General features: G+C 39.9%; 1 protein-coding gene across 1 annotated transcript; it reads right to left on the reverse strand.

Annotated features, from left to right (window-relative positions):
• Positions 1-1,463: 1,463 nt before the first annotated feature.
• On the reverse strand, positions 1,464-22,096 carry LOC6030790. The gene is made up of 2 exons (XM_038260080.1): positions 20,946-22,096; positions 1,464-2,422 (listed from the first exon to the last, which is right to left on the reverse strand). Exon 2 carries the CDS (start codon positions 2,396-2,398, stop codon positions 1,949-1,951), a length of 450 nt encoding a protein of 149 aa, XP_038116008.1. The 5' UTR covers positions 2,399-2,422; positions 20,946-22,096; the 3' UTR covers positions 1,464-1,948.

Raw genomic sequence — 22,096 nt, forward strand, 5'->3', positions numbered from 1 at the left:
GAGAAATGAACTTTTCAATTAGACCTCCTAGACCTAACGTCATTTATACATATCGACTCAAAATCACCAGCTAAGCAAATGCCTGTGTGTTTGGCTGTATGTAGACATGTGTACTAAATCAATGTCACTGGAATATCTCGTCACTGACTGAGCCGATTTTGACCGTATTGGCCTCATTCGATTCATCTTGGCGTCCCATAAGTCCCTTTTGAAATTTATAAGATTTAGTAAAGCACATCAAAAGTTATGCTTACAAAACTGCTGCATATAAATTTCACAGTTTGCAAAAAAGGGCGGTTTTTGCATGGAAACCTGCCACATGATATATTTTTAGAAAGGTTCGGAAATAACCTTCCTTGTGGATTAAGAATTTTCAAAATATGAATTACCTATCTAAAATTACAAGCAGTTTAAAAAATGCTCTGAATTTACATAACCTCAATCTATTTTCCCACGGCGGTGTATGTACAATCTTGACAAAAAGTCTGCAGGCAGTCTGTTTTTACTCATTACATATTTTTATTATGGCCTCTTTGGTGCTGCGATCACATTAGAGACTATCCATAAACCATGTGGACACTTTAGGGGGTTGGAATTACTCTATAATGAGACCAACCACCTTAACCAAAAAATAGAAGATCTAGTAAAATTTTCTGAGAAAAATGATTCTTATTGGAGTATACCGTGGAGAATTTCCCTTATCCTCTTAAAAAACTAGAGCGTCAATAATTCCCGTTTTCCAAAAAAAAAAAAAAAAAAAAAATCAAATTATGCGCTCTACAGCGTTGCCTTGGCGTTCTCGATTGCGAGATTCCTACTCGAAACTAGGTGTCCGAAGGTTTTATTGTTGAGGCAATTGCAAACCTCTTTTTACACCTGAGCTTTCCATCCACCCCGGGATGCGAACTGACGACCTTTGGATTGTTAGTCCAACTGCCTACCAGTGACTCCACCGAGAGAGGACCCAGGGAGAAGCCTCCTACACCTGGACTGAGCTAACGACCTAATCTTTAGGTTAGTCCGAAGGCGTGATCAGACAAATCTCGTATCGAAAAATGCCACCGGGACCGTCTGGGATCGAACCCAGGCCGACTGGGTGAGAGGCAATCACGATTACCCCTACACCACAGTCCCGGTCCCGTTTTCCAAAACCCCTAATTTTATTCCCTGGTTTACGATGGAGATTGTAAGCGGCTAGATATGGATGGTTCGATGGTTTTCTCTCAATTATGAAATTGACTACGTCATTTGATTCTACGTCCAATTTTTTTTTATTAATTGAGTCCTGGATCTATGGTTTGTGGTGCAAGGAAAATATATTCCACTGATTTCTTGAAAAGCAAGACTAACAATAATGAAACGGGGGGAAATTAAAAAAGAAAAATCAGAAAATATCAATTGAAAACTGTGTTAAACTGTGAATCGTTTACGATGCTTTTCTTTCTATTCAAAACAAAATTGCCTTTATTTTCAAATCATTTATTGACTAGATAACTTAAAACTATAAGAAAAATGTATGTACACAAAACAATCCCGTTCTTAAGCTAGGTAAATTAAGCTACAACCAAACCTTCACTTCCTCGAAAGGAGTCGGAAAATGAGAGCGTGAGAAATACTGTTTCATCTATCTGCGCTGCCGCAAAAATGCTATATTTTAAGAATTGTGTTCTGATTGGTACGATTGTTGTTTGCTGGCGAACCAGCTTAAGTCGGTTCGAGTGATGAAGTAACAATACAACATTGGGGAGACACTTTGGAAGTCAGCTATAGAGTGGTAACTACTTTACTAGATAATCAAATGGTTTATGTTTTATAATGCATTGTCTGAATATATATATATAATTATATATTTTTATAAAAAGAGTATAACGTGTTTTGGGCTAACTGATAATTTCGCTTATAATCTAGCACTAATTGAGGATCGAATGAGAGGGGGCGGGGCATGGGTCTACAAGCTCATGGCTCTGGCCAGCCGCACCCGGAAGTCACGGTAGAGCATTTTGCCGCCGACCGGAACCCGGCTGAGATACATGTCCAGACTCATCAGGCAGAGTGCCTTGCCGTTCATCGGGAACTTCTGGGCCAGCTCAGGGCTGATGTCTAGGCCTTCGGATTGGGCCAGGTTGATCAGCCAGGTCCACACGTTGGCGCGGGTCCAGTCGCGGGGGTCGATGGGCAGTCCGTCGGCACCGTAGTGGATCTTCTTGCTGGAGGGAACCGCCGTTGGTGGGGTGACCATCGTGGTGGGCACCGCCTGATGATGACTCTGACTGTGGTGGTGATGGTGATGGAGGCCGTGGGCGTGCGCCCACCGGCGGTCACTTTCGTTGGCCAGCACACTGACCGCGGACAGATCCAGCGGCGGGACGCGCCATTTGGTTGCGCTTTCTACCTGCATCGTGGTTTTAATTTTGGCCGGAATCTGGAAGGGAAAAAAGAGAAAGAGAAAAAACTCGTTATTAAATTGCTTCAATTTTTCATCGGCTCGGAAATGAAAAGCACTATTCAACGCGCAGAACGCAATTTTCCGCCGGGCCGTGGCCGTTAGGAATGTGGTGCGGTGGCAGCCGGAGGCCAAATTATAACATCCGATCGCGGTGGGATTTCCGGTGCACCGCGGCGCGCTCGTTGAAATGATCCACATTTTGCGCAATCGGAACCGGCGACCTTGTAACTGCAAGTTTTTCCGTTATTTGTTTGAATGTGAAGCATTTTCCCCGGATGTTGGGGTAAAACGGGCAGAATGTAACCTATTTTGATTTTTTTTGCTCAAACTTTATTTTTCATGTTTTTGAGTAATGACTTGAAATTGATCATAATACGATCCTAAAAATTGCGATTTTTGTTCATTTTACCACCAAATTAGCACTGCTCTTGCCGCTAAGCTGGGTGGCTTAGTGTGACCGGATGAGAGTATAGGCCACAAACTGCTGGTGGAATAATAGCGGTGAACGAGAACGTTATGTCAACGGCGCGAGCTCTTTTATCACGATGGGCGCCGAACGCCACGTGGTTTTCCGGACGGAGAGATGTTGGCTTTGCAGAAAATTGCGGATTTCCTTCTTTTTTTTATCGCTTTGTCTGGCTGAGAGGTCAATGAAGTTGCTATATTTGGCTGATTGAAAAAGTCAAATTTGTTAAATTCAATTTCCTGAACAAGAAACATATTATTTAATACTTGGAAATAGAGTTCAATGCAATTTTGAGATTGGCATATTGTGAACAATCTACGACGTGATCGTGTTATATTGTAGAATGTTGAATTTGGACGTTTTGATGTTTGACCTTGAGTAAACAAAAACTAGAGAACGCAATGTAAACAATAACAAACATGCCTTGTTAGGCTGATCGTTCTATACATTTTCCTGAAATTTGGTTGAATTCGGTTGCCGGAGTTCCGAGTTGTAACCAAAAAAAAAGTAAACAGCAGGCGTGCATGCAAGAGTGACAAAACAGCATCTGACTAAAATTCCCTTTGTCCAGCTGTCACAATTGCAGCGTCTACTTTGCATTTTTTTGTTTTCTTATTGAATATGTCAGGATTGAAATCAAATTTGAGGATCAAAAATGTCAAAATGACATTGAAAGCTACACAAATTATCAACTTAATTTTGCCCAAAATGCACGTGCGGCAAGATAGCACACATTCAATTTATGCAACTCGTCAATGACCGTTACCATCATTTCTTTTTCCAAAAACCGCGTGAGTTCAATCCGACCCACAACAAACCCACATGAATGGACTTTTATCCATTCATTGAGCGAGTATTTTCCTGTTCTTACAATGTGTCATGAAATGAGATGAAAATAAAAACAGTCGCTCACGCACAGTGGGAATTCAACAATTAGATTCCATCTGGCGGTGGTTCCACAAAACCGTCATACGCGGTGTGGGAACAATACTGCCATCACGTCATCCGAAGCCACATAAACTGGATCATCGCCGCCGCCGTCATTCCCGGCGTGCTCTTGCTGTGTTGTGTGGGAAATTATCGCATCGAAACACACAAACCTCCGGGAAGACCGAGTCTCTCTCTCTCTAAAGGATTTCCGTTTTGTTTTTGTATTTTTCGTTCGTGTTTTTGTTCGATCATTTCCCCCTTCACAAACTGCCAAACTGAACGAACGCGCACGTGACGGCGTAGTAGGCCGGGATGCGCGCCCGCCTTCTGCGATGGGTCTGAAGAGTTGCCGGAAAACGTGTTTTTTTCCCGCGCGCCAACCGCCATGGCGCCCCAGAGATGAAAATTCTCGCAAAGTGCACACGCTATTTTCGGTTCTTCCCGAAATGTTTTGCCGATGTCGCGCGGATAAATAGTAGCGTGTTTGTTGTTGGCTCCATTTGGCGCAGACAGGAAATTACATCTCTAGGCAGCTTGTTTTTTAGTGCTGATGAACAACCCGGTGAGTGCGGCAATGAATGATTGGATTCAAAAACTTGGCGGATGTGACGATCTCACCAAAGTCTTTGAAGTTTGAACGCGCTCAAACGCATACATCCTGTCTGTCACGAAACGAATCGAAGCAGGCTGCCTCCAAATTTGGTCAAAACGATTATCCGGTAGCGAACCAAAAAAAAACGCAGAGGACGCCGACATTAATAGCCTCGAAACCACCAAATTGAATAAAAAATATGATGAAATTAACCCAATACCGTCCTAAATGTAACCACCTAAATCCGCGCGGGAGCGGAGGAGGGGAGCACTACAAGGAAATGAATGAAAACATACTTTGAGTTGTATGGTTGAAAAGGGAAAAAAACTCCAAAGAATCGGGAGAAGAAAGAACATCCAAAAGATACAACCGAAGAGGAGCAGAAAAATAGGTACGGAAGCGACGCTTTTTAATAGGATAATTATATAACGATCGACCTGTTTAGAATCGACCGCGGAGAGGAAACCCCATGGTCGCAACATTGAAAAGAAGCACACTAGTGGAAGTTGATCGTAGTAGGCCAATTTGTGGCGAAGACGTTTGATCGACGGATCTTCTTCCAACGGGCGATCGCGCAACGCAGGAGCGGAAATCGCTGTCGCAGTGTACAGGTCTGGCGCTCGCCTACTTGGAACGGATCGATGCAGACTTTATGAATGAGTTTAAATGTTTGGCGTAGATTTGACATCACTGTTTAGGTCTTGCATAATCAACATTTTGCCAGCAGCATAGATGTCAAGTCACTCACACTTCAACCAGGCAAATCTACCCGCCCCGTTGCACGTCTCCGCTCTACTGTCCGCCCAACCAACCGCATTGGTGTCGACCGTCCAAGACGCTCTCTGCGGGAGGAAGAAGCGCGACGGGCGGAAACGCCGAATGCTCATTCATTCCGCGGCGGCCAACCGTGGAGAATCCCACCGGAATAATTGTTTGTAATGAAACCCCCTCCTGCTACGAAGTCTTGTTGTACATGTACGGGGAATTACGACTCCGGCACAATAGATCCCGTCTGCGGGCAAAAGGAACAAGAAGGAACGGACGACAATGCCAGCTCAATGCGGTCAAAGGAAGTGGGAAAGACGCTGGCAGTAATACAGTAGTTAATAAGGAAATCCAGCTTGGTTTTGTGTGTATTTATTTTCTAATTTATAAGCGTTTTAATTATCTTCCTGGAAGTCCCCCTTGGACAAGAATGTCGGCGTGCCGGATGCATTGCGCCGGGACCATACTTCGAGAATTAGATCGTAACTCCTAGCAGGAGGAAGTGCGTCCAACACAACAGTGGCTTACTACGATCTCCGGATGTCACAGCCTGCTGGTTGTTTCTTGAACTCGTTCCTTCCCAGCTACGCCGGATTCGATTAGGTCGAAAGGCGGAAATCTATTAAAATACCGGCCATAAATCAAATGCAGCAGCCAGGCCCTATTAAAGGTGATCATCATCTGTCTGGGTCTGGCTGCCTGACGACGAGACAGTAGACAGATAAAATCGGATGCAGTCGACGATGACGACGACGCGCTACTGGCGATGCTCTGCGCAAGATCAATTCTCGAGCGCGCGCGCACACACACACCCAAGATCATCAGAACGGAACCGATCTTCTTCGGTGCGAAGCGAAGATGCGAAAGATGTTATTAATATCACACGATGCTTATTATCGGTCGGTGTGTTTTGTTTATGCGTTCAATCCACCGCACACACACTCGCCGTCATATTCAAATTAGATTTCCTGTTTCCCTAATTGCTTAATTTTATTAGCCCAACATCTCCACTGCCACGCCGAGATTGCTCGCGACGCGATCTTTACAAGTTCTGCCGAGCTTCCGTTCTCCGCGCGCGTGATCCCAAGAGAGCCACTTTGGGCTTCCGGCTCGCAACGATGGGATGGGACAATTGTCGGACATAGACCAGACTGCGCGAGTGGGCGGCTGAGATTACTCCGAATTAAGGGAATGGAGAGTGGAACGTCCGAGATTTCACGATCGCTTGACTTTGTAGAGCGGGTGGAAAAATCAAATCAAAGCAGTCCAGTGCAAGCTGCCCATGCAGCAAAAGGAGCTTAAACTCAGAAATGGATACACTTTCTCGTGAGCGTGTATTGATTGCGGGTAGATATATTTAGCTATCTTTACTTGGAAGACGCGTTACGTTGCAAAATCGTGACCTGAAAAATTACGAAAATATCAGAATGATACTGACGACATAAGCGAAGCGACAATGATAAGAGCCTTGGTGGTCTTATCTGTTTGTATTACTCATGTTGCAATGAACCTTTCCCGGTTCAACGCTGGCGGTGTCTATTTTTAGGAGGAGGAATGAATCACGTGGCATTAGCACTTCCTGAATTTGTGTGCAGTGTTTGTGTTTTGCCTTTAAAATTTTCGGATTAGTTTTCAAAAAGACGTAAGAGCCAATAGTATACAAAGCCTTTTTGCATCGATATTCAACCTACTTACGAAAACCCAATTTCAAATATGCTCAAGATTGTTCATCTACACGTCTTTCAAGTGCCCCAAACTAAAAATAAATCAAATTTTGAAACAATTTGGATAAAAATGAATATTAGTGTCGAAGGTAACAGTGGCTCTTACGGCTTTTTGAAAACTCACTCGAGTTTTGTTCCTTTCTTAGAAGTTCAATTCAAACGATTTCTCGTCCATCAAAACAAACCGCTTTGACGAAAACTTTCGCTTGCCGCCGATTAATCGCCGGCTTTGAAATTGATTTTCCACAGTTTCCAGCTGAAAATGATCCAATTTCCTCGTGACGCCACCGATCGGTGACTGCGCCGCCAAAGTGCGCGCTCATTCAAGAAAACGGTGAAATTAGAAATCGATTTCCCCCACCGGGCTTCTTTCCGGGCGGATCTGGCGTGACGATTTTGGGCGGTTTCCGTGGCCGATGGCGGGAAAAGATTACAGAAAAGGTGTTGACTTGACGGATTTCAGATAAAGGAAATTGAGGTGACTATTGATTGCTGTTATTAAGGATGATCTTCAAAAATGAAACTGTTGTCAACCTCTACACCCCAATCAAACACGGTCTGACAGTCAACGTGGCATCAACGATTTTTTTTGGCATGCCCAACTACTCCAAGTACACCCAACCCACAATAACAGTAGGCCGCGCAAGCTTCCGAATCGGTGCTTCAAACAACATCCGCCAAAAAAGAGTGGCAGCAAGCACTGAAAAACGATCATCAACCAAAAAAAAAAAACTCTCTTCCAAAGGTTTTGGCGCGTCGCGCGACGTTCGGTGGCAGTTTGGCTTGCTTGGATGACGACTACCGACGGAGGCGGTGTGGGAAACCCGCACATTGTAAACCCAGCGGAAACGCGAGGTAGTGGTGGCGGCGGATGATGCGTTGTGGAAATGAGTCAACAAACAAACCATTCAGAAGAGAGATGTGGGGAAGTGAAAAAATAATATGTACACAACAGAAGAAAAAAAAATACAACCGCCGCCGGAGAGCATTATTTGTATCGGAGAATAACCACCGAAATCCGCGCGCGCGGCTTTTAAACCCGCCGTAAGTAAGGTTGTTTCGGAAATTAATAATAGATTTCCGGCTCATCAAAAGTATGTTTTTGGAGTCACGGCGCGAATTGGCCGCGAATGACTGGAGGGTTTGGCTTTGGTTTATTGCCTCGGGACGAGCTGGGGGAGGAGGTTATTTTTTTGCGAACGAAATCTGATTTTTAGGTATGGCATTAGTTAAAACATTGAAAATAAAACATTTAATTTTGAAAAACAACTCACTAAATAATTGATTTATTTTGGCAAATCATTACCGTCCTATAGGTGGATTCGGATAGTTAGTTTAACAGAATTTTACTCAATCATTGAATTTCTAGGTTGGTTTAGATTATAATAGTTATAGAACTATGCAAATTTGTAGCATATAAGAAGTTTTGAAACTCCTGTCAGGGTGGCCACTTAAATCCCATATTAAAATTTTATACTTATTCCCGACTTTCCCAGAACCACAAATAATACGCATTTCTTACCTAAAGAATGATAGCAAATAGCAAAAAAAAAACAATATAAACCATAGAAAAAAAAATTAAAATTAATTTAAAAAACGTTACTTAATCCACCTTAAGGTGGTAAGTGCCTTCCTCACATTTATATAGTGAATACTTTCAGTCAGAACTGCATCATCTTACAATCTTTCATCTGATCTTTAATCTTTTGGATGCATTGGTAAGGTCTTTTCATAAATCATCTAAATTGTGGGTCGGATGACAGATCCGGACAACGTTTTCATCAAAATATTTGAGATCCAGCTTCTAAAAGTGAATAAATAACTTTTAATTGCTTGTAACTTTTGATATGATTGTCAAGGTTTTGGACTTTTTGAAAGGTCTTTTAAATACCATTCTGAAAATATATAACATAACGGAGTTTCTTACAAAAAACACCCTTTCAAAAATCTTCCGCACTTTTTAATACTAAGCATGTCTTTTGAAATACTTTATATAAATTCATAATATTCAATATGGTCTTATGGAAACCCAAGGTGGATCGAATGAGACGGTTGAAATCCACATCGAAACACACACACAGTCATTTGTTCAGTTTTTGATTCTGAGTTGTTGAGTTCTGAGATGATATTTATAGGTGAGTCTAGGATGTCAAATTAAGAAGTTCATTTTTGAGTGATTTTAAGCCTTTCCTCAGTAAGGTAAGGAAGGCAAAAAATCAAATTGTTGAAGATTACAGTGACAATATAAACTAATAACAATAACCTCTCATAATTTTGATTCTTAAGGAAACTGAACCAGTGTTCAATAACCAAAAGTTTTAAATTACTTAAAATTTCATTTGAAAATAATCAAATATAGTCCAGACTCGATTATCCGAAGGCCTCGGAAAAGTACTTCGGAACTTCGGTTAATCGTTGTCTTAATTTGATTACTATGCTTAAGTGGGTCTCGTGGCGCAGGGGTAGCGGCTTCGGCTGCCGATCCCGATGATGCTATGAGACGCGGGTTCGATTCCAGCCTTATCCACTGAGCTTCTATCGGATGGTGAAGTAAAACGTCGGTTCCGGTTTCTCCTGTCTCGTCAGAGGCGCTGGAACAGAAATCCCACGTTAGAGGAAGGCCATGCCCCGGGGGGCGTAGTGCCAATAGTTTCGTTTTTTTGCTTAAGTAGCTACTCTAAAGTGGTTTAGAATGTTAAAATTCAAGATGGCGGCCAAATTTTTTAAGGCAATTAACTACACAAATTTAACTAAAATGGAGTCGCAGAATTCGAATTTGATGTTAAAAGCAAGAAAATAAAATCTTTTTTGTTCATGATTCGATTATCCAAAGTCCTATACAAACCTTCGTATAATCTAACTTCGGAGAATCGAGTCTAGACTGTATAAACATTCCAATATCTTTGTTTAAAATGTAAATTGCAAAAGGGTAAGGATTAATAGTTTTGTTTAGTCTGGTGCAATCAGCTGAAATCAATTAAAAATGCATTCCCCAGCATTTAAAATCATGTTTAGTATGTATGGGATTGTTAAATATTCTTTAGATTTTTGTAAATTTTTGATGTACAGTACCGCAAAAAAATCTCTTTTTTTATTTTCGTCAAATATTAAATTTTTTAAAAAGTAATGTTTGCAAAACAACTGGGCAGGTGTAAAATGCATTTTAAAACATTTTTTTTCATTCAAGTGTTGAGGTTAAGGCTTCTATTTAATTTTTAAATATATTTTTTTTTATTCAATAGTACCACAAAACGATAATGGTTGGTTGTTCATAAATGCTTAAAAAACTTCAAGAAATCATAAAAAAACGCATTGACTCAAAATTTGACGAAAAAAAAAAAGAAAATGTATGCAATGTTTTATTTCTATTTTGTCACGACTTCACAATCATTTTTGTTTGTTTGTTTTAAACAAGTATCAAAATGTTTTACCTGTAAGTTACGAGTTAGTGATTCATTCAATGTCAAAACCCAAACTGATTACAATCATTACCGCTACCATTTACGTGCGTGCTAGACCATAACCCAGCCCATTGTCACCATTACCAAATCGATGTCATTTGTAACAAATTTTTCGGCAATGGGCCGTCTCCGTCTTCCGGGGTTGCACGTCCGGCCTCGGTTTCCTTCGTAGCAAAGAAGCGACAGCGGACGGAAAGAAAACATCAAAATCAATGACTTAGCCGACCGGCTTAAGCCACTAATACTGGCTGCACTCTCTGCTAGGCTGGCTGGCGAGGAAGCCGTCATCCGACATATGGCGCGTTCCGCTCGTTTTCCCCCTCTCATTTTGAACTCTCTGTTGTCGTTTTTTTCTTCTGTTTTTCCTCCCCATTTTTCGGATGTGAAATTTTAGGTTTTTTTTTCTAGTCGAACGAGGTAGCGTGTGGAGAAAATTTGTTTCTCACAGCAGATTTTCTACAAATGCTGGGAAAATCGTCCCCCACCCCGTTGGGGGTCGTCGTCTCTTTCGTGAGTAACTCGCGCGTTTGATGGAAAAACGAAGATCACGTCGACTAGGTTGATGATGATGGTGATGACGCCGGAATGACGTACGGGAAGTGCTAATTGAGGCAATCTTGTGTGTAGTTGGGGCTCTTGGTGCACGCATCATGGCGGTGGTCACCACCACAGTGAGAACCATTCCGGTTGTTTCCGGGGGGTCACTTCCGATTGGACAGAGGCCGTGTGGCGATGGAAAGTGGATTTATTTGGTTTTAATTGCGAGGTGTGCTTTTTCGGGAAGATTTTCTATAGTTGATGGTATTATTTTCTAACAGAAAAAAGAAATTATTCATTGGTTTTTTTTAAACAGCCGATAATGCTCACTTTTGATTTTTAGAAAATTTACCAATATCTAAAAAATCAATTCTAGAAGTCATGTTGCACCAACAGTTCTTCTTTTTAAAGAAACGCAGATGCTATCACACAAAAATGCTTCGCTGCGAAATCGTTAATGAATTATCAACTTTATTGCAAGACGTGTAAAACTCTGACAAAACAATAACTCCATCTCGCAAGCAGCCAGGGCCTATTTCATAGCAGCCAAAGCTGAAGCTTTATGGACCATAACGTGAAACGCCGAGCAAAACGAATCCAGGGCACCGTTAGGCGCCCCAACTTCAATTACTGTGCTGGGCCACGTTCACAGAGTGTGAGAGAGCGAGAGAGACGTTTGCAAAGTACCTCGACAAGGGGTGAATGAATTAATAACCCATCTCCATTACCATCAATCAGCACAAGGTGGTTTCAAGTAGAGGCACAAATATTGCTGCGTTTTGGAGTGAAGAATCTGCGAACGGAACCTCGGAACAGATCGCTCACAATCGTGGAATGAAGGAATCCGCATCTAATTCAATTCAATTATTTGGGGGAATCCAATTTAGGCTCGGACCCATCTCATCTGCGAATATGGGCCCCGTTGGCAAATTAGGCCCCCAACTCCCTTCCCTCCCAGAGTGGTATCCATTTCTCCAACATTCCGTAGAGATCGCATCGTGATCGCTTTCTCCCAGATGTTCTCGAGCAATCTGCTGGCGAAAGAGAGTGGGTAATACCGAGGTGGTGCAACAATTAACGCATCGCCCCAATATGGTGAGAGAATTTTCCCAACCGGAATGAGATTTCCCGTCGCCCACCGGATTGTGGAAAAAAAGCGCAGGGAAGAAAAATTGAATTCTCCACGCGCAGCATCAACGTGCTGTAAATTTTTAATAATTCCATCCGCTTTCCCAGAGCGCAGCGGCGGCGAGCTCCGAAGAAATGGTTCAAATGAAACCGGCGTCGTGGTACTGTTATGGGAGCCGCCGGACTCCCATTTCCCGCCGGTCTGGAGCGCATATGCGATTAGATCCCACTCACAGCTGATGGTGATGAAGATGATGATGGGGCAGATGATTAACTGGAAGTGGATTAGCGAAAAAAGAAAATCTCCTCGTCGGAAAGGGAAACAAACGCTTCCACCACTGCACGCACCTCCCATCCAGAGGTAAAACAATGGACCATTGTTACGGTTGGTCACTTCGGGAAGAGCAGGTGAGATTTGGTGAAGAAGTACGCGGGGAGAAAATAATAGACAACGTAGTTCAACGTGATAGAGAAGGGAACAGAAGCCTCAAAAAGCCCAGCACAATGGTGGGAAATTCTCTCGGCGAATGCGAATGACCCGTTCCGTTGGTCACTGGAGCATGACCACGGGTGGCCGTCGACCTGTAACAGTCTTCACGGAGGATCATGCCTGATGAACTATTTTTAATTTGATTAAATCGTGCCTATTTAAGTAAACTTTTTTTCATTTCTATTTTAGTATAAAGATACTTGACCGTATTTTGATATTAATAAGTCACATAAACTCTTTCCTCTAAAACTATATTGAGCAATTCTCTACCAAAATCGGGAAGTGGATTTTATTTGTATTTGTTTTATTTGGCTCAAACTTTCCTATGACCAAATAAGCTTTTTTGTGTCATTGGTTCACCCATACAAGTCTCCATACAATTTTGGCTGCTGTCCATACAAAAATGGTATGTAAATATTCAAACAGCTTCAACTTTTGAGTGAATTTTCTGATCATATTGGTGTCTTCGGCAAAGTTGTAGGTATTGTTGAGGACTTTTGAGAAAAAAATAGGGACACGGAAAGAAAATTTCAGATTTTTTAATCAACTTTTTTTTCACTAAAACTCAATTTCTCAAAATACGTATTTTTGATTTTCGAGATTTTTTTTATATGTTTTAGGGGACAAAAATCCGCAACTTTTGAGCCATAGAGAAACATGGTCAAAAAATCTGCCGCCGAGTTATGAATTTTTGAAAAAATAGAATTTTTTGGAAAAAACGAAGTTTTATGCAAAAACTAGTTTGACATTATTTGTCTAACATTGAATTTTATGCACATTTAAGATGCTTGTTTTGATTTTTTTTTCAAAATATTTTTTTCGAAAAGATCGGAAAATTTTGCGAATGTTTCATGTATTAACATTGGAAATCGGACCATTAGTTGCTGAGATATCGTCATCAGAAAATGGTGGGTTGTTTTGGTGAGATTTAGAAAACTTCAATTTTCATGTTTCGTTTACCGTAAAACGGGGTGACTTTGATAACCGGGGTGACTTTGATAGCTTTGCAATTTTTCCGCAAAATGAAGAGTACAATTAAAATACTTAAGGAATGGTTTAGAAACATACTGAACGTGGTAGAGAAGTGTTCAAAGTACCTCAAGAAGAACTTTTCATAAAATTTTGACAAGTTTAAAAAGTTAGTTAACTATAGTTAAGAAAATGTTGATGAAAGTCCTTATTTTAAACTTCTCAAAGTGTCATGATTTTCTCAATGAACATGATTTTCAAACGGAAAACGGAATGCATTTTTGGATTCTTTGGAGAATTTTCCACTAGAAGAAACATAAAAAGTTTGAAATTAATAAATAATATGTGTTTTTGAAATACAATTAAAAAAAATCTCCAAATTTATCGGCAATTTCAGTTGAACAAATTTCATGTAAAATGTGAAAACTTGTGATTCGGGCTTTGAATTTAGTATAAAATGCAATATAAATTGATAATTTTATAAACAAAACTAGTTTTAACAAATTTCAGGCAAAATTCCGACTTTTTAACAATTTTACCTAAATTTTATATGTATTTTGCTAAAAAGCTTATACACTTAGTTAACTAAATATAAACATTGATTTTTTTCTTAAAAACTATATCAGCTACTTTGTGATGGTAAATTTAGCGTACAAATAAAGTTTGAACATCTTAAATATGATTTTAACAAGAAAAACTATGACTATCAAAGTCACCCCGGAATTAAAACTAATAATTTTTAACGTAACTTTTTTTCTAAACATTATTGAAAAAACTTTTTTTTCCGAAACAGTGCATGGACATTGTGTAGTCTACCCCAGTACATGTTTTAAAAATAATAATCTTGAGAAAAACCTTACCTGTTGGAAAATATTCTAAAAACAAATTGAAATCCTATCAAAGTCACCCCGGTTTACGGTACTTAAAGCCGCTCTATCTCAGCAACCCAAGGTCCAATGTTCAATGTCTGTTAGACAATTTTATAGCCAATTTTCAAACTGACAACAGTCGACATTAGCACGGTTGTCAAATGAGAGCCCACAACAAAAGCACTAACTGTCAAATGGTAGCCCATAACAAATCATTGTTTGGGTTTTTGATTTTCAAATTTCCCGCAATTTAAACGATAAATGTCTGAAAAAACACGTGAATTGTGTTGCTGATGGTAAATTCTATCATATCCTTGGAGATTCCATCCCAATATTGGCTGAAAATTCTTATCGAAAAAGTGATTTTTCTGTTTACTTTTTTTTTCTTTGGACCCGTACACTAAGAATCGGCATTACACATTTTTCAGTTTGGTTTTACACATTTGCATGGTACTTAGTGTTTGTTATCTGAACTTCCAAGATGGTGGCTTCTTCGCTACCCCCTGGAAAAAACTTAGCCTGATCGTTAAAATATTGCAAGAAAGTGCATTATTTATATATAGCAATTCCATTTGAAAAGGGCCTAAACCGAAAAAAACCTTCTCCGGTCGAGCTTAACATTTAGCTTGCTAGGGTGGTCCCAAAATGGCAATTTTCGTCAATTTTTGCAAGAAACACATTAAAAAAACGATTTTAGCTGTCTTGGACCCAAATGAAAGGTGATTAATGTGCCTTTGAAGAGAAAATAACGTGAATTCCGAAAAAAAACCAGCCAAACATTTGAAAAAGTTGCGCGTAAAATTTCAGTTTATTTGTGCTATTTTAAAACTGCAAGATGTAAAATAAGTTGATTTGTTGAAGACATGTTTTTTATGTTTCTCCTAAATAGTTTAATTACTTTTAAACCAAATAAGACTAGTATTTACCAAAGATTTTATCGTTCAACTGCAATGCAAAAAGGTAAATATTTGCATTCAATTTTTTTTTCAAAAGGCAATTTTGCCATTGACTCATTCTAACTGCCCGTTTCAGTTCATGTCGATTTACAAATTATTACAATATTTAACACGTTTGTTTAAGATTCATTCAAAAAAGCTTAACAGAGCTTGGCAGAAGCAGCCAAGAGGAAAGGTAGTTGAACTACTTTGCCGTGCTTGACTACAGAACGTGAACGAGCAAGTGCATTCGGATGGAACGGGCATTAGAACATTGACTTGCTGGAAAATCTCCACGGTATTAGCTTAGGCTAAGTTAGCTCTGGTTTGCCTTCAAAGCATCATCCAACAACCTGACGAAAACCGTACTGTCATCGTCTGCCCACTATATTGTTGTCGTCAAGACGCGACCACCGGTAGTCACACTTCCTGTGCTCAGGTAATTATCTATCGCAGCAGTGCTTCTCCTTCTCCCACCGCAACGCAAGTCGTCGTGTGTCGTGTTCAGTTCACCCGTGATGCCCTTCGACGTGCTCTTTATCAGTTTGTCTTTTGCGTAAGTTCCAAGCGCGCGCCGATAAGGCACCTGCCTGCGAGTTGTGGAATTACACGTCGTTCAGTACGTACAGGCATACAATGTGTACGAGCGGGAAAAACCTTTGGCCGTTTTCTCGATGGTGCACTTCCTGTCGGTCGGTCGGCCGGCAGACGTTCAGTTAGGTCAGTGCGGGCCACTTCCCGGCAGCTGATCGTTAACCCAAACTGCACACCTCCCCAGCCTGGTAATTAACCATCCATTCTGCGCTACCGTTGCTGGCTACTTTTGCGGGTTGACCTAGATTTCGCATTTCATGATCTCTTTCGAAAGCCAGTTTCGACGGCCCAATTCTGGTCTCCACGCCACGAAAGTCAACGAGAAGAGAGCGAGAGATTGAAAACTGTCGCAAGAAGCGGTTGACACCGTTCTGCTCGATTCGATCCGTCGTCGAAGTCGTCGCAGTCGTGGCGATCATTACCATAATCAATAAGACTCTGCTCATAATTTGAGTTTGTGCGAGCTGCCAACATGAATTGACTAACCTCAAAACTGGTTTCAATTGCAGGCGCTGCACAGTGGGCAAAAACGGGTGAAAAAACGGATCTTTTGATGCCGTCAGTTTCTGCCTGTCAAAAGTATCATTTTTAATGTAAAAAATTACGAGGAATCGATTGGGGGTACTCTCATTAGCGGCAAATGACGGGAAGTGGTCCATTTTACCCCATTTTGCCTTTTTTAGGGTGTTTTTCTCGAATATCTTCAACTGCCGTAGTTTGCCGCACTTCTAAAGTATCTTATTTTATGTAAAACATCACGAGAAATCGATTGGTGATACTCTCCATAGCGGCAAATGACGGCAAGGGCCCATTTTGCCCCATTTACCCCTTATTTATATGTTTTTCATTAATATCTTGAATTACTGTAATTTCCTGTAGTTTTAAAGTATGTTATTTTATGTAGAAAATCACGAGGAATCGATTTGTGACATTTTTATTGGTGGCAAATGTCAGCATGGGCCCATTTTGCCCCAGTTACCCCATTTTATGTGTTTTTCGCGAATATCTTTAATTGCCATTGTTTTTACATTTTGAAAGTATACTATTTTATGTTAAAAATCACGAGAAATCGATTGGTGACACTCCCATTGGTGGCAACTGTCAGCAAGGGCCCATTTCGCCCCATTTAACCCCTTTCTAATGTGTTTTTTCGAAAATACCTTGAAATTACATTATTTCTTACAGTTTCAACGTATATTATTTTATGTAGAAAATCACGAGGAATCGATTGGCGGCGTTCTCATAAGCGGCAAACGACGGCAAAGGCTCGTTTTACCCCATTTACCCCATTTTATCTATTTTCTTTAATATCTTGAATTGCCATGGTTTTCCAACTTTAAATAAATATTATTTTATGCAGAAAATCACGAGGAATCGATTTAGAACACTCTAAATTGCGGCAAATGGCGACAAGGGCCAATTTTACCCCAATTACTCCCTCTTGAGATGTTTTTTGTGAATATCTTGAACGTACTGTGCATACTACAGTAACATTCTTGTAAACTGTATTGGAAATCACGACACGTTTAATATATTGACTAAAAACACATGAAATGGGAAAATAGGCCCTTGTCGCCATTTGCCGCTAATTAGAGTGATCTCAATCGATTCCTCGTGATTTTCTGCATAAAAAACATTAATTTAAAGTTTGGAAAACCACGGCAATTCAAGATATTAAAGAAAATACATAAAATGGGGTAAATGGGGCAAAACGAGCCTTTGCCGTCGTTTTCGTTTATGAGAACACCACCAATCGATTCCTCGTGATTCTACATAAAATAATATACGTTGAAACTGTAAGGAATAATGTAATTTCAAGGTATTTCGAAAAACAGAAAAAATGGGCGAAATGGGCCCGCTGCAGTTGCCACCAGTGTATATGTTTAACATAAAATAGTAAAGCTAATGATATCGCGAATATTCGCAAACCCACTGGGGCATCACCAATAAAACTGAACAAATCGATGATTTCTACATAAAATATACTTTAAAACTACAGGAAATACAGTAATTCAAGATATGAAAACAGGGTAAATGAGGCAGGCCCTGCCGTCATTGCGTGGCACCAATCGATGATGTTTTACATAAAATAAGATACTTTAGAAGTGCGGCAAACTACGGCAGTTGGATTCGAGAAACACCTAAAAGGCAAAATGGGGTAAAATGGACACTTCCCAAATCGTTGCCCATCAATCGATTCCTCGTAATTTTACATTAAAAATGATACTTTTGACAGGCAGAAACTGACGGCATCAAAAGATCCGTTTTTTCACCCGTTTTTGCCCACTGTGCGCTGGCGGCGGCGCGTTCTTTTGAAACACACCTATCAACGGGCCGCGTGTCGTGAGTTGACGACTCAACACTGCCGACTGTCGACAGCAATTGGAGTGTGAAAAACGAACGACGAGTACGAGGCTGCACCATGTGAGGTGGGGTGCGTCGTCGCTTTACTGGAGCAGAAGAACTGAGTCTGGCTAATCTTTTGTCTGAGCGCATCATCGCGTTTGTCTGAAAGGTCTTCTTTTCACCTTGGGTTGGGAATTGGTGCAATCAAACGGTGTTCACACGTTAGTCGGGCATTTACTCAATGACAAAGCAGATGAGTAGGGGAGAGTGGGGAGACTTGATCCCCTTTTTTTGTATAGCACATAACTCTGTCAATTACTCACAAAACTATAAACTTTTTGCATGAATTGAAAGCTTAAACATTCATCTATGTTTGGCTAATAAGGGTATTTCATCAGATGAACTCTTCGAATCATGCCAAGCGTTTTAAAAAAATATTTTAAACCGGCATTTTTAAAATGTTAGGGGTAACTTGATCCCCCTTTCAACATTTTGAAGAAATCTTAAGCAAAATGTTTCTTATTCATCCAAACTTTTAATTTTCTATAAGTTACAGCAATTTCACATAAAAGCTGTACGTTTGTGTTCGAAATTTAACAAGTTTAGTATGTAAAATATTTAAAAACTTAAAATATTATTTTTTAGATCAAAATTAAGCATGTTTACAAAACTGGAAATTTTTGTTTACAAAACTTTTGAAAAAAGGTTCAAACTGCAGTAAGTTATGTACAACTATACTAAAGGAAACTATGGATGAAATCCCAGCCCAATTAATTAATCTTGAGGCTGATTCCAGTGACTGTAAAAATGCAGGGATCAAGTCTCCCTAAACGCACTTTTTTAAACAATTGATTGTAAAAATAGTATGACGATAAATTTAACATCAAATGCATAAGGGTTTTGAAGTTGAGAAGTTTATCAAACAATTCATATATAAAAAATATTTTTTTGAATAATTTTTTAGTGTTTTCTATGCATATCAGAAAAGAAAAAAAGATCTCTTGGAAGTTTTTAGCAGCACGTTTTAGAAAAATGTGTGTAACTCAATCTTAACTTTTTTTTAATTTTTTTCTTTGTTTTCTACAATGAGTTTTAGTTAATTTCGCACAACTTTCTAGAAGAAAGCTAATTGTTTTACCCACATGCTGATGAGATACAGGCTTGGGATCAAGTGTCCCCGGGATTCAAGTCTCCCCACTCTCCCCTAGTGTCATTTACAGTCTGAAGTCAATGATCACTAACGGTGTTTTCTTTTTGTAATTTAAAGTGTATTATTTATTTGTAAACTGTGTCTTAAAAATATTGAATTTCAGCCTAATTTAAATTTAAATTGAATGATTATTTTTTTACATTTCAATGAAAAAATATTGTAAAATGCATAGATACAGTTGTTTTACAATCATTAGTTTTCAAAAAACCAGTCTTTTGAGTTCAAAAAAACACTTCGAAATATTTTTAAACTGTTTTAATCATGCTCAAAGCTATTATCAACGCTGAAAAATGCGATTTATTGTTTTTTTTTTAGATGATTGTACGCTTAATTTGTAACCAAACAGCTTGAAAAATATAAATCTAATGTCTGGTTTGGAAAATGAAAGCAATTATAGATTACAAAGCAAATTTAATTTTAAGTTTTTGCCCCTCAGTTGTAGTCAAGGTCAAGGGGGAGGAAAAAAACTTAATTTTAAAATTCAAGCCTTTTTTCAGAGTTATGATCGAGAAGTAATGCTTTAATCACAAAATATCAATAAATTTATGAAAGATTCGTTTCCGATTTACGGTCCCAATGATTAAAATGTTGTAAAATATAAAAACAAGCTTACTTGACTAAAAACGCATAAAATAGTAGTTTATGCAATAAGTTGCAAAAAGAAGATTTTTGCAGCACGAGTCATACATTTATCCAACGAGGTTAACCGAGTTGGGTAAATATGACAAGTACTGAAAAAGTCAATTTTTGCAACGAATTCCATACAACATTTTTTGCAATTCCGAAAAACACCCTATGAGTGGAATTATAAGTCAAATGCTCATGTATTTTGTCAATTAACCGTTTAAAACAAAATAATGTTGAAAAGTATTACTTTTCGAAACAAGTGCTGAAAAGTTCAACTTTACAGCATCCATTTCAGTGCTGAAAATTACAACTTTTCAGCATTTATTTTGAAAAGTGTTACTATTCGATTCTGTTATTTTTGGTACAGAAAAGAAGGCTTTTTCATCGATCAAAATGACAAAAAAGTAAGTAGTTTCACGACGGAATTGCAAAAAAAAAAACGTTTTTCAATATATACTTTATACCTAGCTAAAATTCAAGTTTTCATGAACCATGAATTAAAATTTTAAACTCAAAATTTTGAAATATATAATGCTTTGGTCCTAATATTTTAGCCCATTGAATTGTGTATGTACCCGTGCTAATTGTTCCACAAACATCCACCACGTACGCCCGGAAGCCTTTGATTATCGCAGTGATAAAAAGGCATAAAATCTATTCGATCGATACCCACCAACACACAGGAAACGCAAGAAACCCTTCAAGCTGGGCCGCAATGATCCCGCAAACAAAAAGAAGGAAATGAATAATTCATTACCCTAACCTGGTCGAAAAAACGAAACGGAAGGTGCATCCCTTCAAATCCTGCCCATTTGTAAATAAATATCGCCTGAAATCGTGGAACATGAATCCTTACCTTCGACTGTGTGTTTGCTCACGGACGAGGACGTTTCGTCACACGTGCGCTGCTCTGCTCTGCGCTGTTAGAGTAGGTCGTAAACCGACTGACGCGCTCTGGCTCTTTTCCGGTGGTGTGCTCCGATGTTTACGTTTCCTGGGGCAGATGTTCTTGCCTTGCTGGTTCGCTTTGCTCTGCTTCACACTTCCTTGCTCAAGAGACGAGGTTGTTCTTCTTTCGTTCTCGAATATCTCGAGAAAACAAGCTGATTATAGCTTCCGGTGTTTCGCTTAATAATTTTCACGAATAAATATGTAATTATGACGCACTCTGGTGAGCAGCAGACACCTCTTTGGGTTGGCGAATTCAGTGTCCGGCGCGATTAAATTAATTCAAAGGAATTCCTCTTTTCTTCTCGTGCACAGTCAGTCGAGTGCAATCACCTTCAGCGTTTCCTGGCTCCAAACGCGCGCGCTGAACTGCTCTGGTTCACAAATTCCGTTCTCAACCGTTGCACACTCAACAACAACGCAAAGAGCTATGAATAATTCAATTCACTGCCAATCAATTAGTTCAACTAGAGACTTAAGGCCTAAACATCTGTCGTTTGCCGATTCACTTCCAAAGTATCACTGATTATCTTCCCTCACACAGTTTCAATTTGAATCACTCACTGAAGACCTTCCATATGTCACGAAATCCAGTTTCAATATCTTTTGTAACACGAGACCAGACCGCAGCCAATTTGAGTGTGTGCCTCTCGATCTCTCCCCGTGTACGACGGCTGCTGGCTGATGATGATGCGTTGGATTTCCTTGAGTCCCTCTCCTTCTAATCTGCTGACCTTCTTTTCGTTGCCTGCGTCCAACACACGCAGCAGACACCAATCTTGCAGCTGTCCTTCACCTTAAACGGGGGCTGCTGCAGCACGCGAATTGTACAGAAAAGCTCAAAAAAAAACGATGCGCTATAGAACTGAATGAGGAGTTTGACCGGTTCGGTTGTCTCGACACGACTGAAACCTGTATTCGATTGCTGGTTGGTTTTGTTGAAGGAAGAAGAGACTCCGACTCGTTGAAGGTTCGGCGATCGTTTCGGGTTTGCTTCGGGTGCGTTCGGGTTCTGTTTGTGAGCACACATATGCTGAAACAGCTGATGATGAAAAGACA

This window comes from Culex quinquefasciatus, chromosome 3, assembly GCF_015732765.1.
Source record: "Culex quinquefasciatus strain JHB chromosome 3, VPISU_Cqui_1.0_pri_paternal, whole genome shotgun sequence".
NCBI classification, from domain to species: Eukaryota; Metazoa; Arthropoda; class Insecta; order Diptera; family Culicidae; genus Culex; species Culex quinquefasciatus.